The sequence below is a fragment of the Eleutherodactylus coqui genome, chromosome 1, assembly GCF_035609145.1.
Source record: "Eleutherodactylus coqui strain aEleCoq1 chromosome 1, aEleCoq1.hap1, whole genome shotgun sequence".
In the NCBI taxonomy this organism is placed as follows: domain Eukaryota; kingdom Metazoa; phylum Chordata; class Amphibia; order Anura; family Eleutherodactylidae; genus Eleutherodactylus; species Eleutherodactylus coqui.
In genome coordinates, this window is record NC_089837.1 from 312,164,336 (window position 1) to 312,185,095 (window position 20,760).

Below are 20,760 nucleotides of genomic sequence, written 5' to 3' on the forward strand. Positions count from 1 at the left end.
ATATATGGAGTTGGCGGCCATTGTGTCCAATGCCATGACCACATGATAATTTTGCCCTATTGTCATGTTGTTAGCAGCAACCTACACGGCCTTCTGCTAGGGGGGAGTCAAAATACGACAGGATAGTGCCAAGAGGTGAGGTGTAGCTTATAAAAATGGTAGCATTGGGCAAGCCAATTATAATCAGTCAGTGGGCAGTGGTGAAGAGACCCCCGCCCTCCCATTGCTGAGGAAGGCAGAGATTGCGCCACTGACTTGGTAAAATGCCTGGGCTTAATGGGGGTGAGTGCACCTTTTGGGAACAGGAGACATAGGTGTTAGCAGGGCTCCCTGCATCAGCAGGTGGAGGGGAGACTCCATATGGAGGGATTCTGACAAACTGCGGGCAGTGCTTGGATGATGGAGCCTGCCCACAAAGTGAAGTATGTTATTTGCGCCCTAACTTAAGGCCCATTTACATATAACGATGGTTGCTCAAAATGTGCTCAAACGAACGAAAATGCGTGTAAATAAGTCATGTCTAAATGCAGAGCCATTGCGCCCTTTTTGTTTGTCGCTCAGTTTCAGCCTGAATAAAAATCATCGGCGGCTCACACGCTTCTCGTTACGTCTAAACATTCCCCGTTCAGAGTTTCACAGAGCAAGAAGTGAACAATTCTCACAAAGATTTGCCAGTCTAAACATTCTGAGCGTGAACAACTAGTCGTGACGTCACTCGCTTGTGCGCTAATTTAAACGAGAATTGGCCTGTGTAAAAGGGGCATTATCTGAGAACTATTAATCATGACTCCCCAAAATGGGAAACGGTCACCATCACCACAGTACATGTTAAAGGCTTGTTCAAGTTATGCTTTCAATAATAGCAGATATGCATCTGTGCCTCGCTGCTGCTGCAACCACTAGGCATCGGTACCTCTCTGAGGTACAAGTACAATGAAGTATTACACCGCCTCTGAGACATTCAAACACAACTTAGCCAGTTTAGGAAAGTGGGGCTGGCCCACTGCTACATTTTTACTATATCCCCAAGGGGTCTTCTTTCTGAGGAAATTCTCTATAAAGAGCCCTGCCTACAATGTATTAGCTATTGGTTAATATGATCCATGTTACACCAACACTAAAGCATTTGCCACATATAAAAGTATGTATGCTGCCCAAACATCTCCAGACGGAGTTCAAAATAAATACGATGTCACGGTCTGACTACTTAACAGATACTTTGGATAATAGTTCCATCACAACTGCCATTACTTTATGCTACCATTTCCCCCCATAGTGAGCACATGACAGTGAGTGGGCCAATGTGATGTCATTTAAAGTGGTTTATTATTCTTGATTGTTGGCCGAAATGTCAGGGTCAAGGAGGATTGGGCATGTTGGAATTCATGATTCTTCACTGCTGTATCGCAACACTGCTGTGTGGATAGAAAGCTATTCCAGGAACATAATGGTTAATCCACTACCTTCCCACAGCAATCATTACGTCATTGTGCATGATGCTGGAATATGCTGGTGAGGCTACCTGTGCAAGCTGTGAGTCAGTGCAGCATCACAAAGCCCACACCGCCTAATGCTGGGTAATGCCCTGCAGTGGAAGTCGGGCGTGCCTGATCCTTTACAGATCACCAGCATATGGCAGAATGCTCAAAGCTTAGCATTGCTGCATCTATTTCCCACCGTTACATTTCTGGAAACAAGAGGGGACAGCAATGGTTTAGTAAACCTTACAGTATAGAAGTCATTTAAACCCTTACATCGGGGTCTTCTGCCAATGGCTTGGGAACCACGTGGCTTCCGGCCACCTGCACACAAAGGGATGTGAATTGCAGAGTCGACAATCAGCACCCACATGGAAGATCTGCGAAAATATTCGCCCGTTGGAAGGCATTACGTTCCGCAGCTTCAAGCGGAATTTTTTGGGGGAAGAGGGAAGAAAAAATGTTTTTTTTAAATTTTTTTTTAAGCGCAGCATGCTTTATTTTTGCACGCATCCCGTGCGGATGGGCTCCATTGATCTTTATGGAAGTGATCAAATTGCAGTGCATCTGTAAGCGGATTTGTAAGTGGACAGTTCGCAGGTCTCTAGGAGACCACATAACAAAATGAGTAAAAGGAAGCAGGACAGATTTTTTTTTTTTTTTTTTTTAAAGAGAAGACCACACCATTGTCCATTGCAGTAGACGGGGTATTCGATATCAGCAGGTTCATTGCTATGCCAAGCCAAGCAGTATGCAGTTCTGCAGGCGGGTTCTAAACTCTCACCACCACAAAAGCACAAGAGAATGCCGTCTGGGCATTAACCTTTTGTAGAAGGGTTTTTCCAGGGGGTTGGGCAACTTTCAGACGTAATCACCTGCTTGTGATCTTTTTTTTTTTCCACACTACGCTGTGTGTGCATCCATGTACATAAGCGTGGAAAAACAATCGCATCCACAATCGCCCGCAAACAAATCGCAATTCGCTTCCGCAATGAATCGCAGGTCTTCCACGGCAGAGAGCTGCTTGTGAGATCTGACCCGTTTGTGTGCAGGCGGCCTAAGTATCTCAAGTCATGACCACATGCACTGGCAATTTACATCACTGTAGACATAGCCTATCCACCAAACAATGCCAATTTGAAGTCAGGTGACTACTGCAGCCAACACAGACGGGAATCACTGCCTAAATCATTGCACGGTTTTGCGCGAGGGAAGAAGAGAGGCGAGTCTTGTTTCTTTTGTTATTTTATAGCATGGCTGGATGTTTTAAAATATTTTTCCCCCTAAATTTGGTGTAGAAAAATATGTACATATTTGAAAAACACAGCATGCACTAGTTTCATCTGTTTTCTGAATGCTATATGCCCATTCAAGTCTATAGAAAGTACAGATGCATCCATATTTGAAATTCCAGATCCATCTTCTGCCCAACAGCAAATTAAACCAATGAAAGCAAATATGGCTGCAGTTCTAGATTCCATACTCTCACAATTTCATCTCTAATACATATACAAATACGCTTGTCTGAAAGAGGCCTTAAAAAGGAGCGTCAGCAGTTCTAACGATGCAAAACTGCTGACCGTGCTAGGTAGGGGTGTTTGGGCAGGATTTTACTACCCCGTTTCCCTGAAAATAAGACATAGCATGATTTTCCAGAATTTTTGAGGATGCAAAATGATTTTTTTAGGCTTTTTGAGGATGCTTGAAATATAAGCCCTACTCCAAAATTAAGCCCTGCTAACAGGTAATTAAAAAAGTCAATTGAAATAGTGTTCAGGCAGCTATACATGTAAAAAAGTTAAACCTTTTTGAACAAAAATTAATATAAGACACTGTCTTACTTTCGGGGAAACGCGGTATCCGCTCTGAAAAGAGGATCTCTCCGTACAAGGGCCGGGCTCCATGCCAGGTGTAAGCAGTCTACTTAGAAGGGTTTTCTGGGGAAAGTACTATGGATATCCAGAGGACAGGTCATCCACAGTTAAATCGGCCGGGGTCCGGCATCTGGGACCCTGACCCATCAGCTGATTGGGCGACTTCTGACAGCACCGTACATACACAGGGGTCAGAGCGGAAGTCACTACTCCAACTAGTGTAGTGGCCAGCGCCTGTGACTGCAGGCATGGCTCCCATTGATTTCCAACTCCGTCCGTTCCTACCCCGGTGTATTTGTGGCACTGTCAGTGGGCACAGTATCAGCTGATCGATCAGGGTACAGAGCAGCGGACCCCAGCCAATCAACTATGGATGATCAATCCTCAGGTTACGTCACAATAATAATTTCCCTGAAAACCCTTTTAAGCAGCTTCTGCCCGCAGATTGTTTCTACAGCTCATTGCGTGTCCTGGCACAGTGGGCCTAGCTGTCTAATAATACATGCAGCAGTAGTAGATGGGAGCAGCAGAGCATTCATCCTTAGGACAGCTTTCCAGAGGGATTGAGATGAAGAACTGTTGACTGTACGGTTATACAGTAAACTAAGGCGTACTGTTGTGCTGTCAATGAAACAAGTAAGATAGAAGCCTCATTATACCAAACCATCTTCACCTTTCCACGGACAAGTGTCAAAAAAAAATTATTATAATGTTTTGATGAACTTATACCTATTCTTGAAGGCTGTCCCAATTCTAGCTGTTTGCTGCAGGAAGCAGACAGCTCTGCACATTATACAGTGGCCTGGCTTGGTACTGCAGGCCAAAGTCCTATAAGAAGCGTATGGTGCTCAAACTGCAGTACAAATCTGGATCACTGCACAATGTATGGAGCAGTCTTACCAAAATAGGACATGCTGCATTTATTTATTTTTTTAAATCGCACATCTGAATACCAGTGTAATTTAATGGGTATGTATTTAGTCAGTAAAAAATACGGGCTGATTAAAGACAGAAAATATGCTTGTGTGATTGGACCCTTATGATGGCAAAAGTAGAGAAGCAGGCAGCACTATTCTTGTTGCTGCTCTAAGGATCCAGCAGAATGTCATGGCTTCCGTTATAGATGAAAACCATGACACCAATGTCAACAGAGCGCAAGGCATACGGGCCAGGGGCCTTCCATATAACACCGCAGTCTACACGAAACGCTTTTGCGTATATTATTACACAGCACTCCCTTTGATCTTCCATTTCCTTCATCATGACAAAACAATTATTCGAGCCTTCTTATTTCTGCCATCAGATTAGACGCCTTACTCAAATATTTGTTATGAATACTTAGGACAACTGTCAAGGAGAATTCATGGAGTATCCCCAATTAATAAATTCCCTATACAACTAATGCTACATTTGATTTTCGCTCTAATACCAAAGTAGTCTAATGAATTTGTACACTGGAAGGAGGATTTTGATGCACATTTTTCTTCTAGGTTGAGAATTGAGAGGCCAACTTGTAACCAGTTACATTTTCTTCATGAACCTTTGCTAACTCTGGCACTCAACCAGAGCAGGCCACCAGACTCCCTGCGGTAATACTTTCCCAGGTCTCAGCACCAACTTCTGCCTGCCCCACTATTATAGTCCACGTATACTGCACATAGTGCTGTGGGAGTCAGAGGAACGACTACATGAAACCGAAAGATGGAAGTTAAACTTGTTTGTAAAACCTCTTCCTTGGTAGATTGCAGATTCTGGGCTATATTTAGGTGTCCATTATCTGAAATAATAGAACACTAACAAATGCTTAAGATTTGGCTGCACAGTGCTAATCTAATGCTGACAATACAACAATAGCCGTTGGTCCAATGATCGTGCAGTTGACAGCTGCCATCCCAATATGTACATATATACATACTCAGCCAACCCTTATGTATAGACTAGATTAGAACTGGTCAAACGTAGTCTAAACGTGCATCCTTTTGACTATGTTTTAAGTCAGTTTCCTACAGCTGAGATTCTTGCGCGAGATTTGCGTGTCGTGAGAAAAATCACGGCAGGTGCTATCGTTATGCGTGCCCTCGCATCGCCTATTGTTTTAAATGTGGCCGGCAGCAGCATCGCACCACGTGCTAGGTGCACATAAGTGCAATGTAAGGTTTCCCATTGAAAACAAAGGGAAAGACTCTGCGATCCTCTGCGTGTTGGCGAGCAGGATATTGGGCAAAGTTTCACGGCCTGACATTGCGCGCGCCCGTATGAAATTAGCCTTAGTTCCGAAATGTTCGTTAGGTATTTTTTGTGGCATAGAAAAGCATAGCATACCACACTTTTCTGTCCCCCAAAAATTAAATTCTTAAAATATGTTTTTGCACATTATAGTCATCACAAAGCATGTGAAAACATAAAATTCTAAGTTTTCGTGACGTTAATCTTTTTTTTTCTCTTCTTCCTCTCAAAACCCTACAAAAAAGTGCTCAACTGCAAATTTTTATTAAAAAAAAAGAAAAAAGACTTAAAGGGGTTGTCCCGCGCCGAAACGGGTTTGTTTTTTTTTTCAACCCCCCCCCCCCCCATTCGGCGCGAGACAACCCCGATGCAGGGACTTAAAAAAAAAACAGCACAGCGCTTACCTGAATCCCCGCGCTCCGGTGACTTCTATACTTACCGGTTGAAGATGGCCGCCGGGATCTTCTTCCTCCGTGGACCGCAGCTCTTCTCTGCGGTCCATTGCCGATTCCAGCCTCCTGATTGGCTGGAATCGGCACGTGACGGGGCGGAGCTACACGGAGCCCCATTGAGAAGATAAGAAGACCCGGACTGCGCAAGCGCGTCTTATTTGGCCATTAGACGGCGAAAATTAGACGGCAACCATGGAGATGAGGACGCCAGCAACGGAACAGGTAAGTGAAAAACTTTTTATAACTTCTGTATGGCTCATAATTAATGCACAATGTACATTACAAAGTGCATTAATATGGCCATACAGAAGTGTATAACCCCACTTGCTGCCGCGGGACAACCCCTTTAAGGCTAACTTCACATGGGAGAGCGCGATATCGGGCCGTGATCCACAGCCTGATTTAGTTTTCCACCAACATGCAATTTCCCTGCGGATGCGAAGAGTTTTTGTGTCAAAACTCCCCTTGCGGAGGATCGCGGAGTTTCCCGCATTGTTTTCAATAGGAAACCTAGCATCGCGTTCACCTAGCACGAGGTTCGATGCTGCCGCTAACCCCCGTTGAAAACAATGGGAGATGCAATGCGAGAACACTCACAAAGATAGGGCATGCCGCGATTTGTTTTCCCGCAATGCAGGGTGGGCAAACATCACTGGGGTCATACACAACGCACAAGTCTCATGTGATTATCTCACCGGTGTGAAGCCGGCCTAACAGTGAAAACCGTGTTTTATATAAAAACAGACACAAACATATGGAAATGTATGGATATATGTTTAATGTATACACTAAAGAAAATCCTACAATTCTAGAAGTTGCGTGTTTGTATACTTTGTTTAAATGTGTTTAACATACATGCTAAATGTACATTACAAATGTGATGTGAATGGCCACTTAAAGGGGTTGTCTCGCGCCGAAACATTTTTTTTTTAATTTTCAATAGGCCCCCCGTTCGGCGCGAGACAAACCCAAAGGATGGGTTAAAAGAAAAAATATATATATTACTTACCCGAATCCCCGCTCTGCGACATCTTCTTTCTTCCTTCTCCAAGATGGCTGCCGGGATCTTCACCCACGATGCACCGCGGGTCTTCTCCCATGGTGCACCGTGGGCTCTGTGCGGTCCATTGCCGATTCCAGCCTCCTGATTGGCTGGAATCGGCACACGTGACGGGGCAGAGCTACGATGACAACGCGGGACCAGCTCTCCGGCACGAGCGGCCCCATTCACAAGGCAGAAGACCAGACTGCGCAAGCGCGTCTAAAATCGCCAGAAGACAGCGAATTTAGACGGATCCATGGCGACGGGGACGCTAGCAACGGAGCAGGTAAGTGAATAACTTCTGTATGGCTCATAATTAATGCACGATGTATATTACAAAGTGCATTAATATGGCCATACAGAAGTGTATGACCCCACTTGCTGCCGCGAGACAACCCCTTTAAGATGGTCTGCTGTATTCACCAATATTTATCAAGCATATGACCGGCTTATTAGGCTTGTTTTAAAGTAGTGTTTTTATGATGCCGCACAAGTTCCATCTTGGCTTCCATCCTCCTTGTAGAAAGTTTCATGAGGATGGAAACCTAGGCTGCAATAGGTGGGATGGAGACCTCTTGGGTCTCCATTTCATTTGGTTTCTATTATAGTCAGGTTTATTTTATTTTTTTACTTGACAGAAAAAGCCCCAACTTCTGTGCCTTTTGTTTATGTCGGTTGTCCATAGATACAATAAAGTTTAAAACCTGTGCCAAAATCAAACTAAATAAATAAATCCACTACCGCTAAGTGTGCCCACGTCCAGCATTAGAGCACGGGACCCAGAAGATGCTACCGTAGTAGTGGTCGCATGCACAAACAGCAGGTGACCACCAACAGCTTCTCCAGGGTTCGGAGCAGCAGTGACCACCGCTCCAACAATGGATGAGTAAGGGGCTTAAAGATGTATTAGGCTGGGTTCACACGGGGTGGAATTGCTGCGAAATTTCCGCTGCAGTCTTTCTGCACGATAATTCCACCGCCAATCCTCAACCTGAGATTAAGTAGCAAAGGGGACAAGATTTGCAAAAAAATCTCATCTACACGCTGCAGTCAGTTGCGGCCAAGCTGCGGCATGTCAATCTCATCACGGTTTACACCCCATGTGAACCTAGCCTTAGGCTTATTTCTTTTATTTTACTCCACAGGCTTCCAACAGCATAGCATGATCAGCCATGTTATTAATACACATTTGCAAATTTGTCCACGGTCAGCCAAAGCTTTTTAACAGGCCAGATCACATCTTTCACAGACTACAGTTTGCCATCAGCTGTCGCCATTGATGATCGCCAGAAATGGCCAAAATCATCCGTCTGGGTCAACCATTCTTTCAAGTGTATGGCCAGCTTAACTATCTACTGTGCCTAGAAATTTGCTACTTGCTCCTCACTTTTGGGTTGTCTTCCATTAGGCCTTATTCACACGACTTTGTAGTGCTACAAAAACCCATGTATGTGAGGCCCATGGTTTCCAATGGGTTCTTTCAGGCTACAAACCATCTCATGTGAAGGAAACCATGGGATCCACATACATGCGTTTTGTAGCCCATGTGAATAAGGCCTTCATGAAAGATCTTATTTCTGTCACTACAGTGAATTTGCTACCTGCAGTAGCTTGGTTGATTGTTGAAGTCTATAGTTTACTTATACCTTTCCATGTATGGGATAACAGCATAAATCCCTACAGATCTATTCCACATCTATCTTTGACATACTATATATGAACAAATAAATATAAATTCCTGCTGGCGCCCTCCTGCTTATATGTCTGGGTTCTCACAGGACAGAAATCTTGCAGAAGGTCCGCAGTAGGACCACACAAAAATTCTGAGAGATTTCTGCAGCAAAGAGGCTGCTTGCTGGCTTTTTCGCTCGTATTTCACTGCAGAACTCTCTCCCCATAAAGAGAGGAGAGAGCCCGCAGCGGAAACTGTAATACAATTGACATGTCACGACATTGAATTCTGCGCCGCATGTCAGTTTCCGCAGCAGACTGTCGGCAGCGTGTAAACGAGATTTTTGCAGATCTCATCCACTTTGCTGCTAAGACTCAGGTTTAAAAACACATGTGAAATTTCTGTGCGGAAAGTCTGCGGCAATTCAGCCCAGCGTGAACCCAGCCTAATATTTCTGTGAAACAGACATTTATCCACCCAGTTCGCACAGGGGAGTGTGACACGAACAAAACAAAGGAGGTAAAAAAAAAAGTTTATCTCTGTTGATCCATAGAAAGGCAGAAAACCCTATGAGGCATGAATCAATATGCTCTCAAGGGGGTGGGGAAATCAGACTGGATCAACATTCAGTTATACTATGTATACATTTAGGAAACCCTCTTCAGAAGTAAACTATACAATTTTATTTGTACTTTCATTTAAAAGATATAAAAATATGAAGTGATAGAGAGGGGACGTTAGAAGCTTTTTGGTTACTTTTGATCTAGTGAGAATGTCATGTAGGCAAAAATAGTCCTCTTATAGTTTAGGGCCATTTGCATGGAAGAAGCTGCTACTAAAAATCATTAAACGTCTTGAAATCACACAGTACAATATATTCCAAAACTAGAATTACTTTTCCTCAATCCCGATACCATGCAAATCTTGCTCTTTATGAGCTGGGGAGGGTAGATATTTAAAGGGGTTACCCAGTTGTAAACTATTGATGGCCTATCAGCAGGATAGGTCATCAATATAAGGTCAGCAGGGTCTGCGACCCAGGACCTCTGCCGATCAGCTGTTATTGGGTCGATGTGCTCAGATAATGAGTCGATTTCTGCAGGAAGCAGAGAGCAAAGTTCCCACTGCAGCGGCCAGGCTTGGTATTGCAGGCCAAGCTCCCATTCACTTCAATGCAAGATGGGCCTACAATACCAAGCCTGGGTGGCTACTCAGTGAGAATTAAGTTGTCTACTTCCTTCAGAAATCAGCTCAGTGCACAAGTACACAGGCCCAGCGAACTAATAAATGGCAGATGTCCCTGGTAATAGTCCCCTATCAATTACTATTGATTACCTATCCTGCTGATAGGCCATCAATACTAACAAGACAACCTCTTGATGCCTGGTAGTAAGCAGTGGAAGAGGGTATTAGTGTATCTTGACGCCACCAGTAAGCCCTGCTGGAGTCCAGATTGACAGGGGGGGGGGGGGGGGTGACGCCCCCTGTACCTGATTGGTTGCAGAGCTGGTTGGGCAGCAGGTCCTGGAAGGGCACAAAGCATTTTGTCCAAAGGCATACAGCGGTGGCCGCATCTGAAAGGGGCTTCCCTGCTTGTGCACAACAAGGACGAACCCCAGTCTGTGAAGGCCTCGGCAGCAGGGACTGCTAAGCGCCGTGAAGTAGCTTAGCCGCGGCCAGCAACAAGCGCTACCCTTTTCTCTTCATGTCCGAAGTGCCGTGCTTCGCAGTGCCGCTGCTTTTGGAGCGCTGGTCACACAGCACTGCGGAGCTGGCTGCAACCGACCTGACCCAGCGCCCGTGACGGAGCCTCCAGATGCAGCGGCGGACAGGCACCACTGAGGCGGCGGCCGGGAGCGACCAGAAACGACAGAGGCAGCGGGCAGAACAGAGTCTGGACATGCAACGGCAGCGGGGGACCGGTGGTCACAAATCACTGAGCCGGCGTCCGGCACCTAGCTCAGAGCAAAGAGGCAGTGGACAGAACCGAGGCTTCAGATCCAAGGGCAGACGGCTGCAGCAGTCACACTGAGGGATGTAGCATGTGGATGGCTTTTGGTGGCCCGTCATGCTTCGGGTGAGGGTTAGTTTATTAGCCTTACCTTATTAAATGTAAATGCTGCCATGTTACTGGCCAAACATGGCAGCATTTACAGCTACTCATGTTAGCTCCTAGGACCTTCGTCTCTTCACCCTATCGGGAGCTAGGGGTGCGAGAGGGGCGTTCCTCTGTCAAACCCCTAGCTTCCGGTGGCGTCAAGATACACTAATACCGTGGAAGAGTTCATATCTAAGCTGTCAGGAAAGACCTACTAGAATATGGTCCGAGGAAAAAAACTTTACATTTTGTTTTATAGATCAGTATTTAAGTGAATTAAAAGCCAAGATCCTTGAAAAACCACTAAGAAAGCATAGTCCTATTGTAGGAGTTATCTTGCATAACCTCAGTAGTCATCTGATCCTACAGATCTCCGGTTTCAGCAAAGACAAGGTGTGATAGTGTGTACCATAACAAGTCACTAAGGTGCCATTCCACTTTCTCGCTAATGCACTGGAGAAGAACAAACCTGCAGCTTCAGAATACCCGATTGTTGCTATGATAGGCACAAATGTGACATGCATTGATGTCATGACCGTCAATATGCAGAACGAGCACTTTAAAAAGTCAGCATTAAATGCCACGAGCAGTAAATGCTTAGCACAGAAACCATCCAGTTTTGAGAATATGGCAGAATTTCAAAGATTATGTAATGTGAAGAAAAGTTTCTACTTTTACTCGATGAAGTAAGGGGATTTGTAGTGCCATGTCAAGTGAATGTGCCAGCGGTCTATGTACTAGGCACAACTCTTGCTTATACAACCATTACCCAAAAAAGAAACATAAGAGCAGCGTCTTGTTTATTACAAATGATTCCTATCCAAATAGATACATTTCAATGAAGTTCTCGTTTTGCCACTTAGTCAGACTGGCCTTATATTAGTCAGAGACACTGCTTTTTTCCTAGCTGTAGATAAGACATAGGCTTGCAGTGCTCTCTGTGTTGTGTCAAGTTGCATACCGCATGGGGTATCCAAGGGCAACAGACATAAACAAGTTTCCAGGAAGACATACAAGGCAGCAGAGAGAAAAACCACAGGAAGGCCAGAAGCTAAATTTTGTAATCACTAAAAAACAAGAATCCATTAGCCATGACATCAGTGTAAGAACTTGACTTAAGATTCACTTTTGAACAGGCCAAGGTAGTAGTCTATAGCACAAAGATGTGGACTGCATTTATACCTGTTGGGCATACTATAAGTGCCACAATCTCTCTTAACTGCTCATGATCACTTGTGTTGTGGACTATATCAGACCTCTGCCCTGACTGCAAGCCCTTGTGCAAGAACAGGTCATTTACAGGTAGAGACTGTCAAGAAGTCAACAGGGCAGCTTAGCTCATAGCTCGAAGGTTTCTGTCATCCATGGCCAAGAAGTCGACAAAACAACAGGGGTGGAAACAAATGCAGACACCAGTGAGAGACCTCTGACCAGTTCTGTGTAACCCTGTCTTATCTGCCTGCCCTCACATGATACATATATAGCAGACAGTTATGCAATACTAGTTACAGCTCTGGCTGGAAACCAGCGAGAGGGACAAATACTGCAGATTTTAGGAGCCAAATTATACTTCAGATCTAAAAATCTGCTATAAATTAGCTCTTGAATTGGCTGCCTGGCCCCGAATGAAGAATCATATCTCATAGTATGCAGTCATCATCGAACCAAACTCACATCTCATCGATTTATAGGGACTAGCCACATTTGACAAAAATGGTCGTCCTGATCATGATACTTTCAATATCTGCTTAAAGCCATGCCAAGCACCAGCTTTTATCCAAATACATATATAGACAGGAGGTGCATATATCTTTATATGAACGTTAGGGCAGGTCGGTACATCCATGTGTGAAAGATCAAAGGTTGCCAGGACCTGGAAGAAGAAGACAACAATGGGAGGCCTGAGATCGCCCTACTGCTGTACAGAGGTTATTAAAGGTTTTAGGAAAGAGATGGACAGAAAAAGGAATTTCCATTAACACAACTTCACAGATGGGGGACTGCCCGATTTTTATTCAGCAAGTAGAGTGGTTTTTGCTCTTGTGGACTCTGTGCAGCCGTATATTACATGGTCGCCCCTCAAAGGGAACCTGTCACGTCCCCACAAAGTTATGGCTTTAAGGGAGGCGACAGGGAGCTGGGTGATGATCCAGTGGGGTCCTCCTCTGAAGCTGGCACACAAGTCTGACGCATTTTCAGAGTCCCTCTGCCATAGATTTATAACCTTTAATATGAAGCAGCTGTTATCCGCAGGGGTCCAGAAGCCAGACCTCAGCAATCAGCTCCTGGGTAAGGGATTGTTACGATGGGGGCATTTTTAGCTCTATGAAAAATAGCAAAAATGTTGGGACTCGAAAGTGGGAGAAAACTTCTCAGAATCTTCCTTTAACCTCCTAGACAGACGTCTATTTGGGAACTGAAGGTAATATTTTACCAATCCTAATGTTATATCAAATATTATTAATCCCTGACAGACTCTGTATATATGTGCTGTGCATGTGTGCTGGGTATGGAGCGACAGCGGCATTTAAATGTCTGGACTGGAGGGGGCTGCCTCTGACCCCCAAACAACCACTTGTGAGAAGATTATGCTATGCTGTTTGAATGTCACACCAGTGTGGGGCCTCATGGAAACTCCCAGGCCTGCCATGGATTTCAGCCTATCAAGTACTGTATCGGAATAGAAGTACACAATGCCAGAACTGCACTTTTTTTGTCACCCCATCTCCAAGAAGAATTGAATAAAAAGTTATATGTACCCCAAATCAGCATCAATAGAAAGTACAGCTCTCCACACAAAGAGCAAGCCCCACCAAAGTTAAGATAAAAAGGCTAGAAGATGACTACTGAAAGGAATTTGTTTGTTTTTGCTTAAAGTATTTATTTATTTTTTATTAATTAGGACAACAAAAACAACAAACTGCACACTTTGTATCACCATTATCATACTGAACCACTAAATATGTCATTTTCACTGCACCATGTACACCATAAAAACAAAGCTCACTCCCCCAAATGGCCGGATTGTGGGTTTTTTTTGCATTTGACCTAATTTAAAAATTAAAGTCCCCCCAACACATTATATGGTACATTGAAGAATACAGTTTGCCCCCCCCCCCAAAAAAACAAACAAACAAGTGGTCCATGAAAGAAAGAAAAAAAAAAAAAAAGGATAATTATTTTGAAAGTGAGCAAGACAAAGTAAAAAAGTCCACCTCCTCAAAAGGGTTTTTAATATCTATACAGTAGCAGGATATAGCTAGTGACGGAGAGCAGTGGGGCCTGCTGTACTGAGGAGCAGCCTGTGGCTGCAGGGGGAGCTCTGGGCCCCCTCCTCCTGTCTATTGTGCTCTGCTCCTCCATGATGACTATCTGAAGCATTGTGTGGCACATGTATGTAGTGTCCAGTCCTGGAATCTGCGGCGTCATTAGGTACAGTAGTCTATTCTCCCCCAGTGACCTCACCCACCCTGCCTGGCATATGCCAAGTGATGCCAGCCTATGCTAAGAACTCCAGGACCAGCAGTGCCCCGTGTGTGGCATACCTTGTTGGGCATCCCCGCTTGTCTTGTCCATGTCTTGGGTGGGTACAGCGAGCGGATTCAGTAACGGTCCTTGTGCTGGCAGTCCGGCAGTGTCCGCAGGGAGATCAGCGTGCACTTCTGCTTCCCTGCTGCAGGCTCATTCCTGAGGGCGACGGGATCAGTGTAACAGTTGGAAGAAAAGCCCCTTCATCAGTGCCAGGGAGGGGAGTAGAAGATAACGCCCCCTCCCGGAGATGGATCTGTGCTGAATGGGATCTACAGGATCTCTGCAGGAATTTCCCCCCGGGTGGATCTTCTCCTGCCAGAAACTGAAGACGAGAAAATCACAAATCAGAACCCTGATGGAGCAGCTGATGGAAATGCTATTGTAACACACACTGTGCAGCCTCTAACGCTGGACCGTACCACGTGCGGCAGAGGGGGGGACTCGCGCGCTCTCACTTTCCCTTTTACAAGTAGCTTCTACTACGCGCAGGATGGAAGGGCTTCTGCTGAACGTCTGGCCTGTAACAGGCTTGGCAGTGCTGGAACTGGGGCAGGTTTATGTCTGGGTTATGGTATGACAGGAGCAGTAAGCTCGCACTCCCCCCTGCCTTTGGGTGGGGTGGTTGAGCCCTGAAGCGTGTTGAGACTATCTAAGGAAAGTTGCATTCTTTCAGGACTGAGAAGCGCAGATGGTGAGTCAGTGCGGCTCCTCACAGCAGCCCGGAGCTGAGGATGGAGCTCACGTGACGTCAGCGCTACAGCAGATTACGCGGGAGCGGCCGCTGGTGGCTGCCCTCCCGCCGGCCTGCTGGATGTGGGGCCTAGTGGCCTCGCTGAAGTACTGGCTGAAGAGATGAGTCTGCTGCTGTCACACTATATTAAACTAGTGTATGTAGGATGAGGCAAAGTAATGGAAGCCAATAGCAACCTGTACTGCCACATGGAATTAATTGACCTACACATCAAACTACTAACGACCACTTGTCAGTGAGTATGTGAGTACTTCTCATGCTCCGCCCCTGGTGATGCCATTCATCCGCCCCCTGGTGATGTCATCAAAGGGCCTACAACATATATAAAACCTGACCGACAAATGAACAACAAAGGTAGGGCTCTTAGAAGGGGAAGACAAAAATAACAAAATGAGAATACAACTAAGCCGTTATTATGCCAGACACAACTCACGGGTCCTGACAAAAGACATCCGGTGGGCTGAAGGACCTGCAGTGATGTCACTGTTGTGAAAGGAGGCAAGCTGTGTTTGTCTTATGTGGGAATCAGGATGGATGTAGAAGAGCTGTGTGTGTGATGTGTGGGGATTATAATGGATGTAGCAGAGCTGTGTGTGTGCTTTGTGTGTAATGTGTGGGGTCAGAATTAGAGATGAGCGAGTATACTCGCTAAGGCACTACTCGCTCGAGTAATGTGCCTTAGCTGAGTATCTCCCCGCTCGTCCCTAAAAATTCGGGGGCCTCCGCGGCTGACAGGTGAGTTTCGGGGGGGGGGGGGGGGGAGAGAGAGAGATCTCCCCTCTGTTCCTCCTCGCTCTCCCCCGCCGCCCCGCGCCGGCCCCCGAATCTTTAGGGATGAGCGGGGAGATACTCAGCTAAGGCACATTACTCGAGCGAGTAGTGCCTTAGCGAGTATACTTGCTCATCTCTAGTCAGGATGGATGTAGCAGAGCTGTGTGTAATATGTGGGAATCAGGATGGATGTAGCAGAGCTGTGTGTAATGTGTGGGGTCAGGATGGATGTAGCAGAGCTGTGTGTGTGATGCGTGGGGATCATAATGGATGTACCATGCAGTAGAGCTGTGTGTGTGAATCAGAATGTAGTAGAGCTGTGTGTGATGTGCTGTGTGTGTAATGTCTGGGGTCAGGATCGATGTAGTAGAGCTGTGTGATGTGTGGGGTCAGGATGGATGTAGCAAAGCTGTGTGTGGGGATCATAATGGATGTACCATGCAGTAGAGCTGTGTGTGTGAATCAGGATGTAGTAGAGCTGTGTGTGTGATGTGCTGTGTGTGTAATGTCTGGGGTCAGGATGGATGTAGTAGAGCTGTGTGATGTGTGGGGTCAGGATGGATGTAGCAGAGCTGTGTGGGGATCATAATGGATGTACCATGCAGTAGAGCTGTGTGTGTGAATCAGGATGTAGTAGAGCTGTGTGTGTGATGTGCTGTGTGTGTAATGTCTGGGGTCAGGATGGATGTGGTAGAGCTGTGTGTGTGATGTGTGGGGATCATAATGGATGTACCATGTAGCGGAGCTGTGTGTGTGAATCAGGATGTAGCAGAGCTGTGTGTGTAATGTGTGGGATCAGGATGGATGTAGTAGAGCTGTGTGTGACGTGAGGATCATAATGGATGTATCATATAGCATAGAATTGCGCCACCGGAAACACAGGTACTATAATTTCCTAAAAATTACTAGTTGGATTTTATATGCGCAGAGTGTTAGGGCAGCAGAAATGCAGTCCTAAGCTCTCGCTCATGACCTGAAGGTTGTAAGTTCAATTCCCACAAGGTTCAGGTAGCTGGCTCAAGGTTAACTTAGTCTTCCATCCTTCAGTTAAATGAGTACCCAGCTTGCTGGGGGGGGGGGTAAAAGATGACTGGGGAAGGCAATGGCAAACCAACCCGCAAAAACAGTCTGCCAGAAAACGTCATGAAGTGACATCACCCTAGGAGTCAGTCATGAGTCAGTGCTTGCACCAGGGGACTTTACCTTTACCTACACATTGGATTTTATATCTGCAGGATCTCTGTTGTTTGTCACAGATTTCAACTTTTGCGTTTCAAGAGTAGCAAATCCACAGCGGAGTTGTAGTGTTCCAGTAGCGGCATTACTGGTTAATAGTAACGTCCCAGTGGCACCATTTGTAGATTACTATATTGTATGTGATCCTTATGTCTGCAGCTTCAGTATCTCTGCCTGGCCTGCTATGGGTAAGGCTCTCTGTGTTACCTGAGCCCTGATTGGCTGGGGAGGGGTGGATCTGGAAGGTGCTAGAGCAGGGGGGTCCCAAGCCAGAACTTCAGAGAGATTTAGGGCTACATGGTCTCACCTTCACCCTCAGTTAAAACATTCTATCAATAGCGGTGACACAGTAGGGCAGCGCCACACTTGGACTGCAGCTGAGGGAACGCACTCAATTGTCGGCGGCCACGAAAGGGGATGCACTCTCACTTAGTGCGTCCTCTCCGTGGCCACCATTAAGAGATAGTAGGTCCCCTCCGTGGCCACCATCAATGACCAACATTATGACTTAAGGGGTTGTCCAATGTAGATAAAGCAGTAGACTTTTGGCAGCGTAGATAGGTGCAAATCAGCCATGAGCTTTCTTTTATTCTCCCATAACATATAAGATAGTGATCTGGATTATCGTTTTCTCCAGCAGGCTTTTGGGGTATTTTGTCGCTTTCCTAATTGTATCGTGTGCACACATCATCGTGGAGCAAATTAGACACAAGCTATCAGCCTCATATCCAAAATGGCTCTCTGCCCAGAAACAGCCAGACAGGGCCTTTTATTGTACAGACACACAATGGGCGTGCAACAGGTTACATCAGTAACATATAGGATTCTCATTTGTCGGATCATATAGAATCCCCCCTCCTTCCTGCCCACCTTCTCTCAAGTCCAATGTATAAGCAAGTCTTTGTCTCACAAACATGTGCTCGAACCTGAAAGTGAAAGTAGATATCTCTTTGTTGAAGAAGATCCTGTGTGGGGGATGGGGAGGACTGGGAAAACACTCAAGCAATAACATATAACACTGTGATTTAACTCTTTCCTTACGCAGCAGAGTTTCACATTAGGCTGAAGTCACAAAACACACATAATACGTCTAGTGCAAATCGATAGACATTTTACACCAACCAATCATCATGTCTATCACAATCCCCCCTTAAAATGTCTATCCTCTAACTCTCTATCTAATTTTCACAGTTCTCTGCGCATGAGCCTATAACTGGAGCGCGTTGAAGGTTCGTTTTAGGGTCTTCAAGGGGGTGTAGGACTTGTCCACTCCTTCTGGGGATGCATCCAGCAAACTCATGGTGGGAGCGGCTTTTCCAGCATCAGTTTCACAGGTCTCTCTGACACAGGGGATAACACAGCAGACTAGAACAGAAAAGATAACCATCAGTTCACATACAACAGCGACGCCCGTCTGTGCCAGGATCCTTTACCACCCGCTCATCCATGGCGAGTGCTGGTCCCAAAAGTTAGCTCTTTTTAGTTAGTGCGGTCAGCCTCTTAATGGCAACTGCGTCTTTACCCGCGGGTCACGTGTCGTCTAGGATGTAGGTACAACAAGTCTCCCCTATCATCTTACAGACACTCCCCTTTTTAGCTAAAGTCGTCTCTAAGGCCATTCTATTCTGAAAAGTCATAGTTGAGGTAGGTCCTATTGGTCGACTAGTCCCTATAAGGCGTCTCTAGTATAATTTATAAACCACTGTTAATTATAATAAAACATAATTAATCCAATCAACGTTTATTTACCATAATGATCAGGAAAATGGACTCGAATCTAGTTTTAACTTGGTCTCTAATTTTTAAAACTTGTCAGGTACCCCCCTTGGCTATCCTATGACGTCAATGTACACGTGTAGATCAAAACTACCACCAGGGGTCTCTCTTCTCGCTCTAGTATAATGTTACAATACTAGTAGCGTGCACAGGTACGCACGGCGTGGGACTCCCTAATCTTCACCCACACCAATGTCCCTCCTGGAGATAGTCCTAATGGTGAACACGTCCAAGTCGCCTCACCCTTGCGTCAGGGTTTTCCCACTGCCCGTAAGTCCCTACTCCTAGGAGGGGGGGATCCCTACCTCACCTCAGAGGGAGGCCATGGATTCCCTGGGCTCATTTCCGGGCATCCATACCCTCTATCTGTACAAGTTAACACCCCACAGGGTGTGCCCTCGCCGGAACCTAAGGTCTTCTGCACTATCCCTTGGCAAATGGGAATTCCACTGACAATCCATCTTAGGAGATCGGGGCGGCCGCAGTACTAGTACATTTCTCCTTTTCTTTGGTAGCGTATGTGGTTGGCATTATCGGAACTGGCTCTTCATCTTTTTTAAACAAGGGAAATATTGGTGAGTTCCCCAAAAATCTCCCTCTACCCTGCCTAATTGCCTGGCAGGTGTAGTTTCCAGGGTAGTCAGTAATACTCTCTCCGGTGCAAAACACTTAAGTAGTTATAGAGTATTCCTTCTTCCATTTCTCACGGACAGTGTAATTAGCGGAAATGTTCGTGAAGAGACTAATAAACCACTCTTCAGCATCTACAGGGAGATTTAGGGGGACCATCCCCGAGTGTAGTCGGGCACTACCGCACACGCAACAGTTAGACCTGTTGCTCCTGTTAGCATTGTACCTCATCAACTCCAACCAGAGATTCTGGTCAGAGTAGCCAGTCGCTACTGTCAAGGTGTCCACAAAAGGTAGGGTCGGCTATGATCATCATGTTCGTCAAGGTCTTTATCTTACGGCGGAGGGGGTTAATTATGGGCACGGGACTAAGTGAAGGCTTCCATTCAGCTGCATCTACCATACCCCTTATTTTAAACTTCCCTAAGGGATCTGTCCTCCCGTACCGGTATGTCCCCAGACTATAAGTCCCCCCGTCCCCCGGGCTTGGATCTCCCATGGTTAGTGTAACAACCGCATTAAAACCAAGCAGCATACTAAGTTCAGCCTTCCAATACCTGCTGTCCTTATTACTCTCAAGGAGGGTTATACGACTAATTAGGGATTTCCCGCTCTTATTTTTCTTATTTAAGGCACTTCGCGGTTTATAGGACTAGTCTGTTCCTGCGTTCCATCCCACTAATCCCCAATAACGGCAGTCTTCTCCCCAGACGTTATCAGTGGCGCAAACATATTGTATTCCCCGGGTATGTAAGTCATATAACCAGCTGGACTGAGCTAAATCTGGCCTGCGGTGGGATCTTGCGCCTAGACACGGGACCACAGTACAATAGTCGAAGGAATATGCGGCTACTTGAGCATTGGACGAGTTATACTAGAAGGTAACCATACCCTCATATTCTTCCGACTAAGGATTCCAGTTGCCACCCTCCTCTCTCACTAGCCCTAACCAGAGTAATGTCCTCGGCACAACTAAGACTGGTCTCCCGGATCTGAAGCTTTCTTACAGTATGAAGCATGGATCCATGAAAGTCTTTTGGCTAGTTTCACAGCTGTGGCAGTAGTCAGAAGCACCTGGTAGGGGCCATCAAATCGGGGCTCAAGAGGGTGCTTCCTGAGGAACTTCTTGACGCACACCCAATCCCCAGGCTGCAAGATATGTGTCCCAGTGTCTACCTCTGAGTCTGGAAGAGAACACCTGTGCATAGGCTTTGGTTAGTTCT

The 20,760-nt window shown here is 45.9% G+C and overlaps 1 protein-coding gene across 6 annotated transcripts in view; it reads right to left on the reverse strand.

The window, feature by feature from the left end:
- Positions 1–14,762, reverse strand: part of MAP7D1 (MAP7 domain containing 1) — an 84,302-nt gene extending 69,540 nt beyond the window's left edge. For 3 of the 6 annotated variants that reach the window (XM_066574975.1, XM_066574971.1, XM_066574970.1), the window contains exon 1: positions 14,388–14,761. In XM_066574975.1, the coding sequence (XP_066431072.1) occupies positions 14,388–14,418 (31 nt within the window). In that variant the 5' untranslated portion in view covers positions 14,419–14,761. Of the gene's footprint in view, positions 1–14,387 lie in introns of all 6 variants that reach the window. The other 3 variants (XM_066574974.1, XM_066574973.1, XM_066574972.1) reach the window with 2 other exon arrangements.
- Between the last annotated feature and the right edge of the window lie 5,998 nt (positions 14,763–20,760).